The 19,396-nt window shown below is 44.8% G+C and overlaps 1 protein-coding gene across 1 annotated transcript in view; it reads left to right on the forward strand.

The window, feature by feature from the left end:
* Positions 1-18,690, forward strand: part of LOC146197483 (scoloptoxin SSD14-like) — a 37,943-nt gene extending 19,253 nt beyond the window's left edge. The window contains exons 3-11 of the mRNA XM_084599323.1: positions 60-182; positions 1,148-1,245; positions 6,778-6,970; positions 7,315-7,481; positions 9,693-9,955; positions 10,726-10,847; positions 12,659-12,881; positions 16,512-16,625; positions 18,397-18,690. Coding sequence (XP_084455449.1) covers positions 60-182; positions 1,148-1,245; positions 6,778-6,970; positions 7,315-7,481; positions 9,693-9,955; positions 10,726-10,847; positions 12,659-12,881; positions 16,512-16,625; positions 18,397-18,531 — 1,438 coding nt within the window. The 3' untranslated portion in view covers positions 18,532-18,690. The remainder of the gene's footprint in view (positions 1-59; positions 183-1,147; positions 1,246-6,777; positions 6,971-7,314; positions 7,482-9,692; positions 9,956-10,725; positions 10,848-12,658; positions 12,882-16,511; positions 16,626-18,396) is intronic.
* The last annotated feature ends 706 nt before the right edge of the window (positions 18,691-19,396 follow it).

The raw sequence follows: 19,396 nt of genomic DNA on the forward strand, positions 1-19,396 counted from the left end.
ATACCGGTTGCTGTTTGGCGTATGCAATTTCTGCTTCTGTCCTCACTGAACGGCTCCAGGGAACTGCTGGACAGCGGGGGAAACGCCGTCGACGCTGCCATCTCCATGAGCGTGTGCAATGTGGCGCTGAGGCCACAGACGTGGAGCCTCGGCGGGGGACTCATCCTGCTCGTTTACAACAGGTGAGCATGAGCGAAACCTTCATAAAAGCGTATGACACCGATAGCCTGTCGTCGCCCAACAACTCACTAATTTCTTGAACTAGCCTCTCTTGGTGTAAAACGATGCTCAAGCATTTCGTTTTCAGTGTGGAAGAATGGAATGGAAAATTCGCTGTCTGTACGAGCACCGTGCATGGTTACGTTAACCACGGTTTTTGGCAACCAGAAAAAGATTATCAACAGAGAGAAGAGAGAAGAAAAAGAAGGAACTAAGAGGTTTAGGAAAACTTTGATCAGGAGGTCAGAAGGGGCGGCAGTAAGAAAGAGAGAAAAAAAAAAAGGCGGAAATGGGATGAAAAATTATGTTTCGCCTCACATGCAAAAGAGTGGAAAACGTAAAACGAAAATGATTCAAAAATAGGTAATTGTTATTACAAAAACGCAGCAAAAAATGGAAAACACATTGGGTTATTCTATAGAGGGGAAACAATTTAAGAAGCGTGTATGATGCACGGTGTATGTAATTGCCTTCAGGAATGATTATGGAGCACATGGAATATATTTGAGATTCTAATGATCCTTTCCAGATGTTTATTTCAGCTCATTGCAATGTTTTTCTTTTTTTTTTTAATTTAATTCCTCTAAGCATACCTCTGTCCGCCAGGCAACGTTTGGATACTCTCAATGTCACCATTGTTAAAACATGAAATGTATTTGACCCACCCCCCCTCCAGAAAAAAAAAAAAAAAAGCAGAAGACGCGGACAGAAGGCACTCAAGGCAGGACTGAAGTTAGCATTGTAGCTGGCGTTATCACAAGGATAAATCCTCGTATATGTATCTCCTGCGTCTTTGTCTAAGCATCTGCGCTAACGTCAATCTAAAATACACAAGGATGAACGTCTGGTGGGTTTTTTATGCCTTGTTTTGTAAGTATACCCACCGCGATGACATTGATCGGTAAGTCGATCATATCTATCTTTCCAGGACAACCAAACAGGCCCATGTGATTGAGGCGCTGTCTTCTGCACCCTGGAACCTCACCACCGAGGAGTTTCTTGAGAAACAGCGCAGCGGACTTAAAGGTTGCGTTTTTCACGTCTGGCGTATTGCCTGCAACCTAACGACTTCCGCATTTCCTCTGCGCGCTCTCTCCTTTTCACAGTCGCCCATTCAGCCTATGTATGGCAAGGCTGTAAAGTTTCCGTCATGCATTCGCCAAATTGCGAAATGTCTCGGCACACTAACAAGGTGGCCTCGTCTTACCAAGTGCAGTGTTTCGTTGGGAGCAGACGAAGCGGAATCAAAAACAGCTGCTGGATCGATTCGATGTGGCCGGGACTGTACACTACTGTTGCTTCTCCAGTACTGCAAACAACCTGTGCGGAGACGATCAAAGGTTGCCGTATGGGGGTCTCAAGGTCGCGGACAGTTACAAGGGCGGGATGCGCATAGCATAAGCTGTAGTTTTATCGGTCGAAAAAAAAAAAAAAAAAAACGCGGCGCTTGAACGTTCTTGTTTGAAATGCTGTAGATCGCGGTGAAACTGCGCCTAATCATCAGACAATTTGGGGACAGAAAAGCATTCCCACATATGTATTTCCACATGCTGCATTCTATGCAATGTATTTAGACCGTCTTTTTTTTTTTGTTTGTTTTTGCAGTTTGAATCAACATATTCGTCTGCGACGCAAAATGTTTCTTGGTGGAATTTAATAATGATAGTTTCATTTCTCAAAATACACCACGAGCTTGCTTTCCTTGTTGGCCGGATGAAATCATATAAATATTTATTTCACTGAGGGTTTTTTTTTTTTTTGTGAGACATGAATGAACAATGTTGACTGACTGGCCAATTGAGTCTCCGCAATTTAGTCTTGACTCCTCTAGTCTAGAATGACCGCCGCGGTAGCTCAGTGATAACGGCACTCTTCTATTGATCATAATTACGCGCGTTCGATCCAGGCCACGTACGGCGGTCGCGATTTGATGGAGGCATTCATAGCGTGAGAAATTTCGGAGCGTTAGCCCTCATAAACGATAAAAGCAGACGCTATTATTACAGATACAACGAGCAAAGAAATAAGGCAAGAAGTATTTGTGCGTAGTGTGGACAAGCGTTCAGTAATGAAATGCTCGCTTTCAACATTTACAGCCTAAGTCAAAAGTAAAGAGCCCGAAGGATTCTCTCGTAAACCATGTTGTAGTGCCACGTAGAAAAGAGGGAGATAGTTCTTTCCCGCTCAAGATGTCTCGCGATGGGTAATGAGCCACCCACACAGCATGTCCTAGAACCAAACTCTTCAGGCGGAGCCGGCGAGGAGACGTTACGCCGAAAATGCGACATCGGCGTCGGTAATGTGAGCAAAAAATCACGGGTGTAGTCCTGGCAGGTGGAGCTAACATCGCCGAGAACTGATTCTTCAATGGCTTATATACACCCTGTATACTGCACACAGATACACTAATAATATCGGTCACTGCCTCGTCACGCTGACTTCTGATTTTGCTAAGTGCATGCAAACAGGGTTATTAGGAAGCACGAACCAGCGAAATCAATGCAATTTTTGAAGTATGCAACGGACATCGCCCGTTGTCAGGTCCACAAATTTTCACTGCAAAGCTGTTTTTGAAAGTCTGTTTAGCGTCGTCACCTTGAAGCGTGCGTCTCCGGTCACCCGTTTACTCCAAGTTGTTCTTTTAGCCGAATAATGAACAAAGACAGAACCGCGAGAAAAAAGAAAATAGCGAACGCTAATCTTGTCACCGCAAGCACAGCGGTAGTGGCTGTGATCCGCACTTCGGTCATCAAACAGATTATTCCGTCACGTCCAGAATGGTAGGTGTGCTGCGAGTGAGAGGTAATGGGTTCCCATAATGCACCATGCTGTTTCACATCTCTTTCTGTGCAGCTGCACGATGATCGCGCCTGTTTATTGAGAGAACAGACATGACATTCCCGCGCAAGCTATTCCGTCACGTCCGGAATAGCAGGTGTGCTGTGAATGGGACGCAGTGTGTTCAGATGCAGCACAAATACGTACCAGACTCCTTCGCGTCTGTTTCCACGCAGATGATTACCACACCTATATATAAATAGTTGGACCAGTCCACTTCCATCCAACAGACATTGCATGTTCGCGCTAACAAACATGGAGCCTCGTTACGTCCCTGTCTGGACGTTTGATGGCGCCACAAACATAGCGTCACAGCAGCCGTCGTCCAGGCACCTGAGCTCTAAGCGGCGAGTACGACGACAGCATATGCACGAGGTTTTCCTTCCTCCATGTGCACAAGAAACACACCTGAGGCAAGGAAATCCCGTCATAACCGGCGAAGGTACTTCTCTCTCCCTCCCTCCCTCCCTCCCTCCCCCCTCCCCCCTTTTGGCCTCTGGTGCGCAGTTTCGTCATTCGGCAGTCCGGTATCACTGAATTCCATCTGACGACAGTTTTCCAAATTTCTTATAAAAATTGTTGCACAGTCATTCCTCGTACAACGTTCCGAGTGATGTTCTCGTCGCATTTAGAATTCAAAAGTGAGGTTTCTATTGTTACGGCTGTCAGACACTGCGTGAAGTACGGCAGTCTACTGTACAATAACATCCGCTCTTTGTTTACCCTTTGCTCAGTGAGCTCAATTCTGTGAAGGATGAGTGGTCAGACACGCCTAGATATGGATTAAAGAGTTTCGTACTTGATCGAAGCGCTGAAGAAGCCATACCGTACGCGTAGGAACTTTCCTTGACATAGAATATTTACTGAAAATCTAAAGAATAGAGATTAAAAAAAAAGTGATAACACACAGCAAGCATTCATAACTACTCATGAGCGAGCTGAAATTGAAAGTACGCTCACTTTGGACCACTAGCAGACGTTCAAGGATGGTAGAGGCTTTATTCAATATCCGAGCTGAAATCAGAGCTGGGCAAGTCGTCTTCGGAAACTTTGCTACTGCTTTCATAACAAAAAAATCCGCAGTAGAATCAGCGCAATAATGAAACAAACGCTGAATTCTCAACCTGTCATAACGTGTGCCCGACGCCATTTTTGTGACAGTTTTGTCCATCGAGCTTTAAATACGTCTGTCTGCTAACCGTCGTGGTCGAAAAAAAGTGGGCAACATGGAAATTGAAACTGCCTAATGTTAAACTATCTTCCAGAAGGGGTTTACTAGCTCCAGCTATCAGAAATATTGTTCGAGCGCGCGTGCGAAGCAATAGATTATATGTGATCGATGACCTATGTGGCAGTCCGTAAAGAGTTGACGTTTATTCATTTCCGACGTATAAAGAGATTTTTAGCTAGCAGATATGTGCTTTGAAGCTGTGCACCAAAATGAATTACCAGTTCGCTGCATTTCGCTGTTGTTAACTTATGGACTGAGAGTTATTGTTGCCAGTTAAGTGGAATGTGGACCCCCAGCTAAAGGAGCTTCGATTTAACTATTGCGGCAAGAGCGTTCACCTCTACAGAGACGCTGATTTTCCCCGAAAATGTTGTCAACCCTGGCTGCCATCTTGTTCTATACGATGCGTAGCTATAAGAGACGCCAAAGGCTGCTTGCTACTTCCTGAAGACATCACTTCTATGGCTGGGCTGCAAATAAGGGCATCTCCACTCCTTGAGGAGTCTAACATATTGTTTCAGCACAAATAAATGAAGGCGGGAACCAAATTGAATAAAATTATGATGCAGTCTAGTCGGTGATTCGTCTCGAGAATTTAAAACCGCGCATTACGAAGAGGACAAAAATAAGCACGTATACGACGCGATTATCGCTGGTGCTCTGTCGCACCTGTGTTCTCCCATGTCCTCGCTTCTTTTTCTCACAGTTAATTTTCTTCTTTATTTTAAATGAGGGCAGGCTTACAATTAAAGATTCTTGTTACTTAGTTATCTCGTGCAATTCCCACGCATAAGACAACATTTATCGCTTAGCTGGGGGAGGTTAACGGTCCATAGCCAGTGTTTTCCTTCCTTGAAATAGACTACTACTTCGGACCCACTTTCCAAATGCGCGCGTTTTTTTTCTCAATATTGATTCCTTTCCTGGCATCGCTCATAAAGTGATGCTTGTGGCTATGTCATATCTCCTGCTCGTTTACGTAACACAACAAAAATGTTATACACAGTTAGGATCACGCAGTCATGTTCCGTTTCCTTGTGAAATTTTCTGTTCAGAGAGTAGCGCAGTATCGTGTTCTCGAAATTGACCAAAGCAGGCGAGGTGTGCGCCTCCCTCATTGGTCTGCACTAACTCCTTCCTTGCGCTAACCACAGCCATCCCATTCGACGAAACACTCAAATCTCACGAAACGTTATCACTCCTCGTGACCGCCTGACACCCGCATCTCTCTTCCCATATATCTACACTATAAGGTATGTGTGAAATTCGAGGAAATTTAAAGGAAATTTATGTTGTCATAAAACGAATATCTGTTATACGCCATTTACCGAAACGTGTTCACGAACAAAAAAAAGTAATTCTCTGTTTTCCAGCCGAAACCTCGGTTGGATGGGAAACAATTGGAGATACGCATGTCGTGTGTTCAATTTACTATCGCGAACAGATTCTTACTTAAATATTAGAAGCATGCTAAATTGGAAGCGAAACGGTATGGCAGTCCCGAAAAGGCTGTTCGAAGAATGGTTGCGTAGCAATTTTGATACGGAAAGGGATAAATAGTGGCTCCACATTGAGGTGCGTTAATGACGTCTATGAGCATAAAGTGGGTCAAGAGAGAAAGGAGTGACTCCTTTGTTCCGCTCGATATTTCGGTGGCAAGACAACGGCTGCTGCAAGGCCAACTTTATGGGTGCCATCGAGTGTTGTCAACGCCGACAGATTTTTTAGCGTTGGGACTATGAAGGCCTTCACCTCAAAAATGCTATTTAATGACAGAAAGGAAACTTATTTAATTTCTTTTTTACAGCCATAAAACCATTCGAAATAACTGCAGAATGAAAGAGGAAAATATACATATCATAGACATATTATCAGTTATCTGCCGCATAAATCATGTGAACTGACAGAAAGTAAAAACTAAAACGTAACTATAACTGATATTGTTTTGTTAATTTACTGAAAATTTCAGTTCGTTAATTTTAAACAAAAGAAACTATGAAATCACGAAAAAATTAAAAGCAGAAAAAAAGGCTGAACGGAAAATGTTTGACAGGATCGTTGAGAGAAAATTTCTGTATTTTTCAACAAAGATTTCTTACAGCGTGCACCTAACAGACCGCCGAATGTTACTGCTGTCGATTTCGTTCAATTAAACGTGCACTTGTGTTCTTACAAACACTATACCCTTTCTGTGGTTCAACGCAGCTCACCCATTATTTTCTGTTGCTCGTTCTTCCACCGCCATCTAATTCATGCTGTTAGACAGCCTGTAGATTTAGAGCAAATGCACAATTGGTAGGATACATCGGTTAAGCATACTTTTATCTTTAGGGATATATGTAAAAACTTCATGACCGGAGAGTGCCAGCCAAATCTACTCCACTTGCTGCGTTAGCTCACTTCATTCAGATCTATTGCCATCCTGCATATACGCTAGTATGAAGCACGGAAAAAGAAACAGTTCGGCTCTGCTGCTTCATCTGGCGCAGAGGTGGAGAAGGTGGGCGTCCCCGGTGCCCTGAAGGGGCTCGAGCTGGCCAACAAGCGCTTCGGCCGCCTGGCCTGGCACTACAAGGTGGACCCCGTGGCTGACCTGTGCGAGCGGGGCTTCAACGTCACCGACTCTCTAGGCCGCGTACTGTCGGGCAAGAGCGGAGACCTCTGGAACCATCCGGAACTCAGGTGGGTGCATTTGTGCGCAGACGACAGCTCCGGCGTAACAGCGAGCTCAGTTACAGACGCCAAGTGATACTTACGATATATCGTGCAGAGGCCAAGCGACGAAAGCATTTAGCAGCTGCAGCCACCAGAAAGTTGGCGCAATAGCCCATTTTCCTTCCCCGACGACTTGACTCATGTGGCTGAAGGCGACTAGATCAAAGCTTGGTCCCTTTAGAGAGTATTTTATTCTTCTTTTTCTCCCATGAATTCGCTCCACGTGTGAAGCCGTGCCCCCAAACTTGTAGCAACATATGCGCAAGAAGCGCTCGTCTCCTATCGACATCTTGCGCACTACTTTCTTGCAGGTCGCAGTTTGTGCGCGAAGGTGGCAAGGACGAGCTTTTGCGCGAAGGGGAAACTCTGCGGCGGGTGTCGCTGTCCGAGACCCTGCGACGAGTGGCCAATCTTGGCGCCAAAGAGTTCTACACGGGCGTCATCGCCAAGCAGATGCTGCAGGACATCGCGGCTGCCGGTGCGTACGCCCGGCAAATTTCTCTAGAACCAAGCTGCACTGTGAGGAACATATATGTAAAATTAGAGGCATTCTTAAGGAAAATATTTGTACTGTGAAAAACTGCGCCGAACTAAACACACCACAAGAAAGAAGACGGGACAAAAAGCGTCTTTGTCCCGTCTTCTTTCTTGTGGTGTGTTTATTTCGGCGCAGTTTTTCACAGTACAAATATGAACCAACTAGCCCAAGAAACGGTATTAATGCAGTATCTTAAGGAAAATATCTGTTCTTATGCACAGAATATTGGTTACACGCCGTTAACAGAAACAAGCCTTCACGGAAAAAGCAATAGTTATTCCCAATTTTTGAAGCCGCTACCTGCACGTGCACGTGCCGGAACATTGCTAATGCATGCAAAAGTGTGCATGTTTTCGGTTCAAATTTCTGTTGCAAACTGCATCTTACTTACAAAGCAGATGCATCCTAGATGGGAAGCGGAGTGTATGATACTCACGAAGCGGTGTCTGAAAAAGGCTGCGTCACAATTTTGATACGCAAGATGCTAAAACTGGCGCCATGTGGATGTCAGTGAATTAGAAGAAAGAGGAGAAATGGGTCCTTGTCACAGCGGTATTATTTGCGCATGCTGTTGTTCTACTGGCCACTACTGGTCCATGACCTCTTTCCCAAGCATTTCACCCCATCAGAGCCGAGCACCTGGCCGGGGGAATTCTTGTACCCATTGAGAAACCGGTGGGTACCCAGCGGCACCAGTGATCGAACCTGGTGCGTCCTGAATGCGAGGCGGGTGCTGGTGCAACGGATGCTGCGAGGCAACTTTATGGACGATCGAGTGTTGACGACGTTTAAAGAGAAACTTTCGTGGAATGGGATAATTTCTTTCAATTTTAGGAGTTACTTCTGTTTACGACTAACAAAAAAACTTCTGCTAAGTTTACAGGAATTGTCTGTTATGCTATATGTACACCCTTTGCCGAAAGTTTAAAGCCCAAGGGGTCTGTTTCTAATCTCTCTAGTGGCGCCTCTTGAGCATTCGTGGAAGTCATTCACATTGGAGAGGGTAGGACAAAATTTCTTACCTTCAGTAAAGTTAGAACTCTGCGAATGCATTACGAACAGCATGTTGTGGCTCAGAAGCAAACCGCCTGGGCTCTAAACTTTTGACAAAGACTGTACGTTTCTGTTTTCATTCTACTGTTACTTTACATGACTTTCCTTCTCTAAAAACTGAAAACTTGTCTAAGGCTAACTTTCTCTTAATCCATTTTTCCTCATTTAGCATTGTTTTTAAGGAGAAAGTCTTAGCAGCGCAAATCTCTCTTTCGACGCCGTCAACGCCCCACGGCACCCATAAAGTTGCCTCACAGCATCCGTTGCCAAGTCACCGATGTTGCGAGTGGGGCGACAGCATGCACAACTGATACCGCTGTGGCAGGGAATAAGATATAATTTCTGCAAATTTCGCATACGTTTTCTGTTAGTCGCGAACAGAAATAAGAACTCGTGAAATGGCAGAAAATTTAAAAACAAAATTTCTGTCAGGCCAGTTGCCAGAAAGTTTGTTCTTTTTTTATCACGCATTGCTTACATTATGGCATTTACAGAGATGGTGAAGTTCGTTTTACTGTATTTGGTTCGCTTGGGCACTCTCCGGAAGATGTTGCCACACTCACATCCCCTAACTGACGTTATTAGCCTTTACATAAACCCCTGCCTTTATATCCGGTCCTCCATTTCCTTCAGTGCAGGGTATCCAACCTGAACACTGCCTGGTTACCCACCCTCTACGTCTCTCTTGCTACATGAGGAAAATCACTGCTCGTGCCTCCTTTCTTGGGGTTTGCGCTTCTTCGCGATCTGCTTGCGTTCGTTATGCAAGAAAAAACAAGGAAGCTAGCGAAAATACGGTACACAAAAAGCGGATTGTTGTCCCGATGAGTCCTCACGGTACCTGCAGTTGATTGAGTCCTACAAGCACGTTTTCTGTTCTGAATGTGGAGAGTAATCCCTGCAGAAGACGCAGCGACAAACTCGCATGCGTGTGGTAAAGTTCAAGAAACCATCATGTAACCGAAATCATCCGGAACCGTCAACTGCGGTTTCCATCAGAGCCTGTATCGCTATAGGACGTTAAGCCCTATAGACTAAACCCAACCAATGCCTGCAAAAAACAGCAACAACAAAAAAAAAAAAAACACTGGTATTCAGGTGGCCTGCTGACCGCCGACGACCTAGCTAGGTACGAAGCCAGCGAGGCGGTTCCCTCAAACGTGTCGTGCAGCATGGGGTCATGGCTGCTAACGTCAGCAGCGCCTAGCGGAGGGCCAGCGCTGGCCATGGCCGCGTCACTGCTCCGCACCCTGGGACCCCTGATGCGCAGCCAGGAGCTACCTGCCCAGTTCCGCTCACTCGTCGAGATCTTCAAGGAGAGCCTTGAACGACGCATGGACGCCACAGCTTCCTACGTTCAGGTGACGTCACAACGCGGCTTGCGACGGTACACGGGCTGAAACAGATCGTTGGCGAAGCTGAGATGTACTGAAGAAATTTATGATTTGATACCTTGCATCGCAACAACTACCTTTGTAGAAAGTTCTGTGATGGGCTGTTTCATATATAGGTCCGGAGGGGTGGCAGTCTTCTACATTTCAGTTCCATCACAAACCCAATATTTTCTAGGATCCTGTTTGAACATATATCGCCACTTCTGCCTTTCTCGTGACTGCGGACGAAACTGTCGCATCTGAAAGGTTGATTCGCTCCTGGTTACGCTTCGAGGGATTAATTGTTCGTGTGATGTCCACATATTAAAAATTTTTACTGGTGTTCTTTTTTAATGCCAAAATGAGACTAATATAGCCTGCAAGCGCAGCTTAGAGTGGATGGTACTGCGCCTAAATGCAACTAATTCAGATTTGCGGTTTCTGAATGCCGTGCTCGCCATGCACATCGGTCTCCGTCACTTTCTTTTTTAATTTTTTTTTTACGGTTGAGTTATTTGCTCCACAAACAAGTAAACTCGTAAACTACGCAGACAACGATTTTATACCCGTGTATTCTAATTAGTACCTTTCAATGTACGAAGACGCCTTCACCTCTGGACTCGGTGCCAGCATGTTCCTTTAACACCAGCGTTGACCACCTTTACATCTTAGCCAATCGGAGGCGTTTCGTTTTCGTAGTGGGTGGGCATCAACCGCAAGTGTTCCGTCGATGACAGTCTGTGCTCGCATCACTGCAGGGAGAATCTACGGGAGAAGATGACGGCACTTCGCCGCTCAGCGACCCGGGCGTGCCAGAAGCAGTGGCCGTGGTTGACAGCGCAGGAGACGTCGCCGTGGTCGTTAGCGAACTGCATGGCGTGTGAGTGGAAAGTGATAAATGTTGTTGCTCATAGGTGCTAAACGTTCTCCCTGGAGCTGCACTGAGGGCTACGGATGGTAATTCACTCCCATGGTGAGCTGCATGCAGCTGCTGGTTAATAATAATAATAATAATAATGCCCAGTCGAAAAAATCTACAGAACCGTGTCAAAAATACGACAAAATATTCTGTAGTTCTATCGTAAACGTCAGATGTTTCTGTAGTTATGTAGTACATTTCTGTAGTTCTGTAGTTTTCTGTAGTATTCTGTTATCTACAGTTCTGTACTACTTTTCTGTTGTAACTACAGAAATTTCTGACGTTACTGCAGAATGTCCTGTTGTCACAACAAGTTTCCCGTCAAAAACAGCACAGGAATTCTGTCGTAACAATAGATAATTTTCTGTAGTTTTTCCGACAGGGTAATAATAATAATAATAATAATAATAATAATAATAATAATAATAATAATAATAATAATAATAATAATAGGTTCATAGGAAAGGAAAGGTGCAGTATATGTTACACTCGCTTTGTGCACACCTGAACCACGCCGTAAGGTAAGGGAGGAAGGTGGGAGTGAAAGTAGGAAGAGAGAAAGAGGAGCCGTAATGGAGGGCTACGGAGTAATTTCGACCACCTGGGGATTTTTAACGTGCGCCGACATCGCACAGCACACGGACGCCTCTTCGTTTCGCCTCCATCGAAACGCAGCCGCCGAGGTCGGGTTCGAACTCGGGTACTCCGGCACAGTAGTCGGGCGACTACTGCACCACAGCGGCGGGCCAACTAGATTTTTATTTATGCGAAGCTGCCACAACCAATATCACGCGGTTAGCCATGGCCGACTGCCCAACGTGGTACCGGTGCGAGTAAAATGCCGTCGTTGATATGAAACTTTTCGACCGTGTACTCGCATTTTGGATACAGTAAGCCGAAGTGCTGCAATGTGCGGCGAAATTAAGACACTCCTGAAGATAAAGGGCATTTAGAGTTCACCAGAAAATAATTTTGTTTCCTTATGAATTTTATGATACTAATTCTCTCTTTCAAGTGAAATGATGACGTAGATCGATGACGAAATTCACAAATGGGGCAATAGCAACGTGAATGCTCTCTTAAAAAAGCTATCAGTGTACACATGCTAATTACGAGTTCGTGTATGAGTCCATTGACCTTCCTGGTATGAACAGTTTTTAGCGCAATGTCGAAATTTACTCGCTAACGATATTTGTTCGTTACCTCATTCATTAAGTATCCTATGCAGAACAGTGTAAACTTCGCCTCATTTGTCTACGAATTATAGGTCCCAGTACTACTTCCTTTCACGACCATATTTTCCCAACAAACAGCATCGCTTCTTCGTCTCTAAATAAACAGCTAATTATTTCGTTTTTCGCATGAGTATGAACCTCAGCCAGAAAATCAAGACGTCTCTCTGCCTAAGAATCTGTAATGAACGTCAGTCTGATTATTAAGGCGATTCCCCCCCCCCCCCCCCCCCCCATATTCTCAAGTGGAGTAGGTTTCCACTGATGAGCATTTATTCATCAGCGTCATGAGGCTAGCCATATCGGCTACAAAAACGAGCTATGCGGCTTTTACAGAAACTTTGTAGTTAAGGAAAAATAATTCCCGTCCTCAAATCAAGCCCGAAACGACCAGGACGACTAGCATGTGGTATATTACGAAGCCGAATTCAACAACTCGAAATGGGAATGGTATACGGCTGTACCCAACGTTGCTGTACCTGTTTAGTGAAACCAATGTTGTTCGCAGCCGCTGATGTCTTTTTTGCCGGTTATATGCAGGTTTGGCTCCCATTTCCTGTCTAACCTGACGGGCGTAATCTTCAACGGCGCCCTGGGCGAGTACACGGTGCCGGAGAGTGGCAACGAACACACCCTGTACAGGCCCGGCGGACGGGTGCCCTCCCCTGCGGCACCCGCGCTGGTTGTTTCCGACGCCGGCGACGTCAAGCTGGTGTTCACCGCTGACGCACCTGGCAACCAGTCGCTTACGGCGGCCATACAGGTCGGCACGCCTCCAATTCTTTGGGCCAGGAATCTGTGCGCCAGCAGACCCTTATATCAAGCCATTGATGCTATCGCAACGTCGTTGTATTGAGTTACGCCAGCCTCTTAACGCGATAGCATTACATGCCCCGTTCGCTGGAAATCCGCCGTTGGCGTTGTCGGCGTTGTGAGCGAAAAAGCGTGGGCTGGCGATAGATGGCAGGTGACATGGCCGTGTACTTAGGGGTTGTCGGGCTGTGACGTCACGCAATATCATGGCATGGAGGAGTTGACAGGCGCAGCAAACTATAGGGATTCACCTTTAAGATGAGAAGATGAGGTCGCAATCCTGCTTTTGGATACCGGAGTTCGACACGGCGCCCCCAGGACACGCAGACACGCTAGTACGGCTAGGTTAAAAGGTGGCGTGCACGTGTGGTCCTTCATATAACGTTGTATTTAGTTTTATTGCGAAAACAATACTACGCCAGGTTTCGGCCCGTCGCGTAGACCGTGGCCGCAGACACGAATGACCTTGAACAGCCGCGAAGGAGACGAAAACGAAGAGGAAGAACGCTCTGTCACCCGCAGCTAATGCTTTCGCTCCATATTCGGTTCAGAAGCGTTGAACTCTTCTCATTTTTTATTTATTTATTTCTTACCTGTATCGCCTGTCTCAGGCATTGCCGCAAGGGGGACAGATTCATACCAAAAGTAAATAAGGAAACATATCCGGAAACCTTGGTAAATACATCGTTTGCTGCCACTGAAACTTGGTGGCAGGTCCTTACATTGTCTTATATCGTGCGCGCAAAAAAAGAATAACGCAAAACGACAGTTCTAAAAGGAAAGTCACACACTTTGAGAGAGTTGTCACGGCTTTGTGATACGTAAGATGGGACTTTATGTATTGGTACTTACACTTCGGTGAATGCTACTGAGAAATTATTCCATTATTCCTATACAAGGGTCAGCTTAGTTCTTTAACATTTTTCACTCGTTTTATTTCTGACACGAGTTATGATCTGCTGTCAGGTATACTTTTGAAGAACTCGCCTGTGGTTTTGTTGACTAAATATAGAAGATTTTTTTCTCATTATTTTAGCCATTACTTTCGCATTTACTTTGTAAAAAAGGAACAATTACTAACCGGCACATGATTTTATAATTCATAAACACCTCTCTCTCATAAATAGTAGGATTTTAACATACCTCCGGGCTTCCGTGGCTTGAGGTCATGATCAGTCACTTTATACACTAGATGGCAATTAGACTTTAAGTACCACGATGTCTTCACCGTTACTCTCCTCTCATATGAATGTAAATATCTGTGCATATTTCTGGTATTATTTTCAGAACACGGAACCAAGTTCTGTCGTTCTGACATCGTCCATTTTCTTATTCGATTTGGCCTCGTATTGTATTACAATTAAGTATACTTCAGCTAAAATCCATGCTTTCTGAGAAGCCTACTTTTAGCGCGGCGGTGTTTCCTAAAATGCAGATGACAGGCATAGAAAAGCAACCGGTGTTTTGTGTTATGTTGCCCCTGTCCAATTTCTTATCCATGCGATTAGCTTATTCAACCAACGAGTTTAAAGTTTATTTGAATCGTTGGCTCTGTGCGTAAATTATCGTAACTTTTACTACGGACAGCACAGGCAAGTGAGTCAAGTCGAAATATTTCACATAAAACGGATTTTGTTTCATGTAACACACATAACAACACACATTGACAACATATTAGGGAACTCTTACAAAACCCTAGGTTTCATGCGACGGTCATTACGTCATTGCAACAAAGACACTAAACTTCTTGTTTATAACACAATCATACGGCCGAAACTCGAATATGCCTCGATTATCTGGAATCCTCATCAATCATACCTAATAGCTAAACTTGAATCTCTGCAAAACAAAGCTGCGCGTTTTATTGCATGCAATTATTCCTCGTATTCTAGCATTTCTTTAATTAAGCGAGAGTTAGGTCTCCGGCTTTTAGCGATCAGGCGAAAAATTAATCGCCTAATATTTTTCCACAAGCTTTACTATAACCCTTCAAATTACAGCATCGAGAAAATAAAACCGGCCACTCAAATCTTTCCTCGCCGCGACCATGATCACAAAGTAGAGCCTTCTTTTGCGCGAACAAATTTGTTACAGTATTCATTCCTTCATCTCTCAATTAGTGAATGGAACGATCTAAATAAAAATATTGTTTGCCTCACGAACCATGAAAAATTTAGAGAAGCCTTGGAAACGATGTTCCCTGCTTAGTCGGAAATGTTTAATAAATTGAGAACTACGCCTGTTTTATAGTTTTTACGCTCGTTTATTTTTGTTTTTCTCTGATTTGTGCTCGTGTTGCCATTGATCTACGTATGTAATATTGTTTGTAATTGTTTGTTAGTTCTGTATATCACTTTTTCTCATTTTTTGTTGTTAACATGTGATGACACTATGAAACGTTTGAACAATGTTATTATGACTTCTCCCCCCCTATGTAATGCCCACTTGGGCCTTTAGGGTAATTAAATGAAATGAAATGAAATGAAATATTTAAGCTGGAAAGAAAAATTCGGCACAGACACTAATGACTGCTTACTCGCGAGAGTTCGAAAGCATTCTTACGCGTATAATGACTATGAGTCATGACTATGCTTATTGTTTGTATATATACTCTACACCTTACAGTTCGTTGCTAGCAATGCGTTCAGTAATGCTACGTTGCATAATGTATACGAGTCATGACTGTGTGGGACGTTGCGTGTAAGCATCCATGACTGTCACCTTACATATACGTTGTGGCACCGTACACGAGCGTGACAACGACATACAAATTTCGTGCCACCAGTCCACCAATCAGGGGCTGACAATGTCACCTGCCAGTTGCCACCTTCCAAACGCATGCTCGTGAGGAGAATCACGATAGATATAAAGCCCTGATTTAACCTAGCCATACTAACGTGTCTGAATGACGTTAGAGTATCGTGTCTGACCTGCGGGATCCAAGAGTGGGTTCGATCCCCATCTCATATGTGCTGCCCAATTTGGCAGCTCCTGCATATTCGACCATAACATGTCTTCTCGTAACGTCACACAAATGCCGATCAATCGTGTCACCTGCTAAATGCCCCTTCCAGAGACACTATGTCACCGGCCGCACACCACATACCAGAGACATGCTCCAGATTTTTTGTGCCACCCCCGTACGCACCGCCGCCTTTGCTCGTAGGGGGGTTAGTATAATATTGAGCAGAAGACGTAACACGAAAAACAGATGGCTGAAAACAAGGAGTAACCGTAGAAAAAAGGCGCGAAAAACACACACGAACAAAAGAAAGGTAACAGGATGAGTATCCATTACCTCTCGTTCTTGTATTCGTGTTTTTGTTTTTTTCGTGCCTTTTTCCTACGATGACTTGTCACCAACTAGCCCAGCAAAGCGTTCTTTCAGAATACAACAGGATGTGGAACGTGGCAGGCAGTCGAGTGTGGTGCCTGGTTTGTGATCACGGAATGCTAATGCGAAGTTCGAAAAGCGCAATCAGGGAAAAACCGCGCTTGCAAACTAGTTAAGCAATAACGCATGACGGTTGCATGGCGCGCAAGAATTTAAAGATGGGTTGAATGTGGGTTACCTCTGCAGCTCCTGTGGCGGACTCTGCACTCGAACGTGACGCTGAAGCAAGCCATCGATGCTCCCAGGCTACACCATCCGCTCATTCCGGACGTTCTCTACGCCGAATACAAGTTCCCCGGAGTAAGTGTCGATATTTCTTCAATATATCTTCAAAATCCCCTCTTGTTGCATTTCATGGAGGAAACAGCCAGGAGTCTCCCTGCCATATTTGCTTGCGGGGGTTTGCTATCTATATGATCGGGTACTTTCTCATCACACGCCCTATATTCTGTTTCTAAATACACTGATAAATCGCGCTTCATTACCTTGAACGTTGGCGCCGTTTTTTTATTCACTCTCGATCCTTTTCCTTGAAAGGAGGGGGAAGGGTGGCAAAATGAAAGGTAACCGCTGTCAAGCACGAATTCGAAGCGGACCTATCACTTTTTAACCGGCTAAATAAGGCTTCATAATCGCTAAGTAATTTATTAGGGTAATCACTAATATAATTAGGAAAACCTTAAAATTGAATTACCCAGAGGACCAAGCAGGCTCTTCCAAAGTTTACGTAATACAAGATCATATTCACACTACTAACTTACATGGATTACGAGAAAGCATTTGACTGAGTCAAAACACCGGCAATCATTTAGGCATTGCGGGATCAGGGTGTAAATAGCCGTATGGAAAAATACTAGAAGATACCTGTAATGGCTGCACAGCAAGAATAGTCCTCCAAGAAGAAAATAATAAGATCCCCACAACTAAAGGGGTGCTAGGCAAGGGGTCACAATTTCTCCAGTGCTATTCACGCTTGATTAGAGGAAGTACTCAGAGACCCGATTAGGGAACATCTAGGGATAAGGATTAATGGAGAATACCTCAGTAATTTGAAATTCGCTGATTACATTTCCTTCATATAAGCAAATCAGGGGATGCATTGCGAAGGACGATTAATGACCTAGACAGGCAAAACGAGCGGTAGGTCTAAAAGTAATTTGTTCAGCAGATTCGCAAGAGACGGTAAACTTTACGAAAGATAGCGAGGCGCTGTAAAGGGTAAGATGATACGTCTACTTATAGGACGAGCAGTGACCGCAGGTCCGGACCACGATGGTGAAATAACAATAAAGGAAAAAGATTGAGAAGGAGCGCATTTGGCAAGTACTCTCAGATCATGAATGACAGTTTACCCGTATCGCTCAAAAGGAAAGTATTTAACAGCTGCAGTATCCATGCATGGGGCGGAAACGTGGAGGCTAACAAAAATTGTTCTGCTTAAATTAAAGACAAAGCAGATATCCATTGATCGGAGAATGACATGTGTACTTTAAGAGACCGGACTAGTGCAAAGATGGTCAGGGAACACACGCGAGTTAACGACATTGCAGTCGAAATAAAAAGGAATGGGCTTGGGCACAGTGTGTGATGAAAAGGCAAGGAAACCGGTGGTCTCTTTGGGTAACAGGCTGGATTCCGAGGAAAAGCAATCGTAGCAGAAGGAGGCATATTGTTAGATGGTCGAATGAAATCAAGAATTTGCAGGGATCAAGTGAATGCAGCTGGCACAAGACTGGGTTAATTGGAGCGATATGGGAGTGGAATTTGCCCTGCCTTGTTTGTAATTAGGCTGATGGCGATGATGATTATTACAGTGATTTAAAGCAGCAAATGTAGCAACAACTTGCAGAGCCGAAGCACGCACGCGTGTACACTAAGCGAAAAGATGAGCTTTTATCACGGGAGAAACAAGTTAGTTGGTTCATGTAAAAGGCGACGCATACATGAACTGCGCAAGCGACCATGTGGTACGTTCATGTCTGCCTGGTTTCCCGTCTTATCCGCGCAGTTTCTCCTTTGGGGCAACATGTCTGGCGATTCCGTGTCTATATGCCTTCCCAATTCTTCGCAGGTAATCCTCCAGAAACTACACACAATGGGATACAAGCTGGAGACGCTGCGCACGAATTCGTCCATAAGAGGACTTCTGCGGGACCCGACTAACGGCACTTTCCTCTTGAACGAGGACTACAGAATAGTGTTTTGAGATGACGCGCCCGGCTGCAGGTGTAACTTCGGGCCGTAGCTCTTTTTTTTCTCTCTCTCTGCTTGACGACGTCTGTTGCGCTGGCGTGCAAAGCGCGAGTCCCGAGAGGAATACTTTATTATTACTTTATTTTTGCTGCGGGGACATTTCCATCGCATTGGGGGGGGGGGGGGGGGGGGGGGGCATGCTGAGGGAAACAAACGGTTTTGAGCGGCTGGCTGGGCATTCCCATTGCAAAGAACAAACATATGGCAATTACACGAGCGGGGCTTTTTTGTTTGCATCGTTTCATTACCCGTCACCGTCAAATGGGAACGTTGCTTTGCGTTTTTCATCCAAACTCTCTTCGAAAGCGCAGGTGGGCGTGGACAAAAGAAAAAAGAATTTATTAAGCGCTTGTTTTTAATCTTTCTTTTTTTTTTTTTTTTTTCCACGGTGCGCGAGGCATATTCTTCAAGCCAGCACAATATCAGCTCCTAGTTCCAAACCTGCAAATTTCACATTTCAACTACGCTATTTATCGATGACTTGCTGTGTCTTTAATGTCATGACCATCGCTCGCGCGCGTATAAGTGACTGCGAATTGGTGATTTCCCATCACGATGGTTCGTTCGCACCCAACTTTGAAGATGTTCAAATGAAGCGCTTTCAAAATACGTGGTCGTGGAAATCTCATGCACCGAAGACAGGACAAGAGCAGAGAGGACAGAAAAACTGGTACTAAATGAACAAAAGTGTGGATTCATTGCCCTCTCATCTGAAACTGCTCACTCAGACAATACTAGCGTCCTAGAGCACATAACGCCATAAAAACAATATACGTGCATAGTATCTGGGTGCCATTACTGGGTCCGAAGTGGATTTT

The sequence above is a fragment of the Amblyomma maculatum genome, chromosome 3, assembly GCF_055883805.1.
Source record: "Amblyomma maculatum isolate TAMU_Amacu chromosome 3, ASM5588380v1, whole genome shotgun sequence".
Lineage (NCBI taxonomy): Eukaryota > Metazoa > Arthropoda > Arachnida > Ixodida > Ixodidae > Amblyomma > Amblyomma maculatum.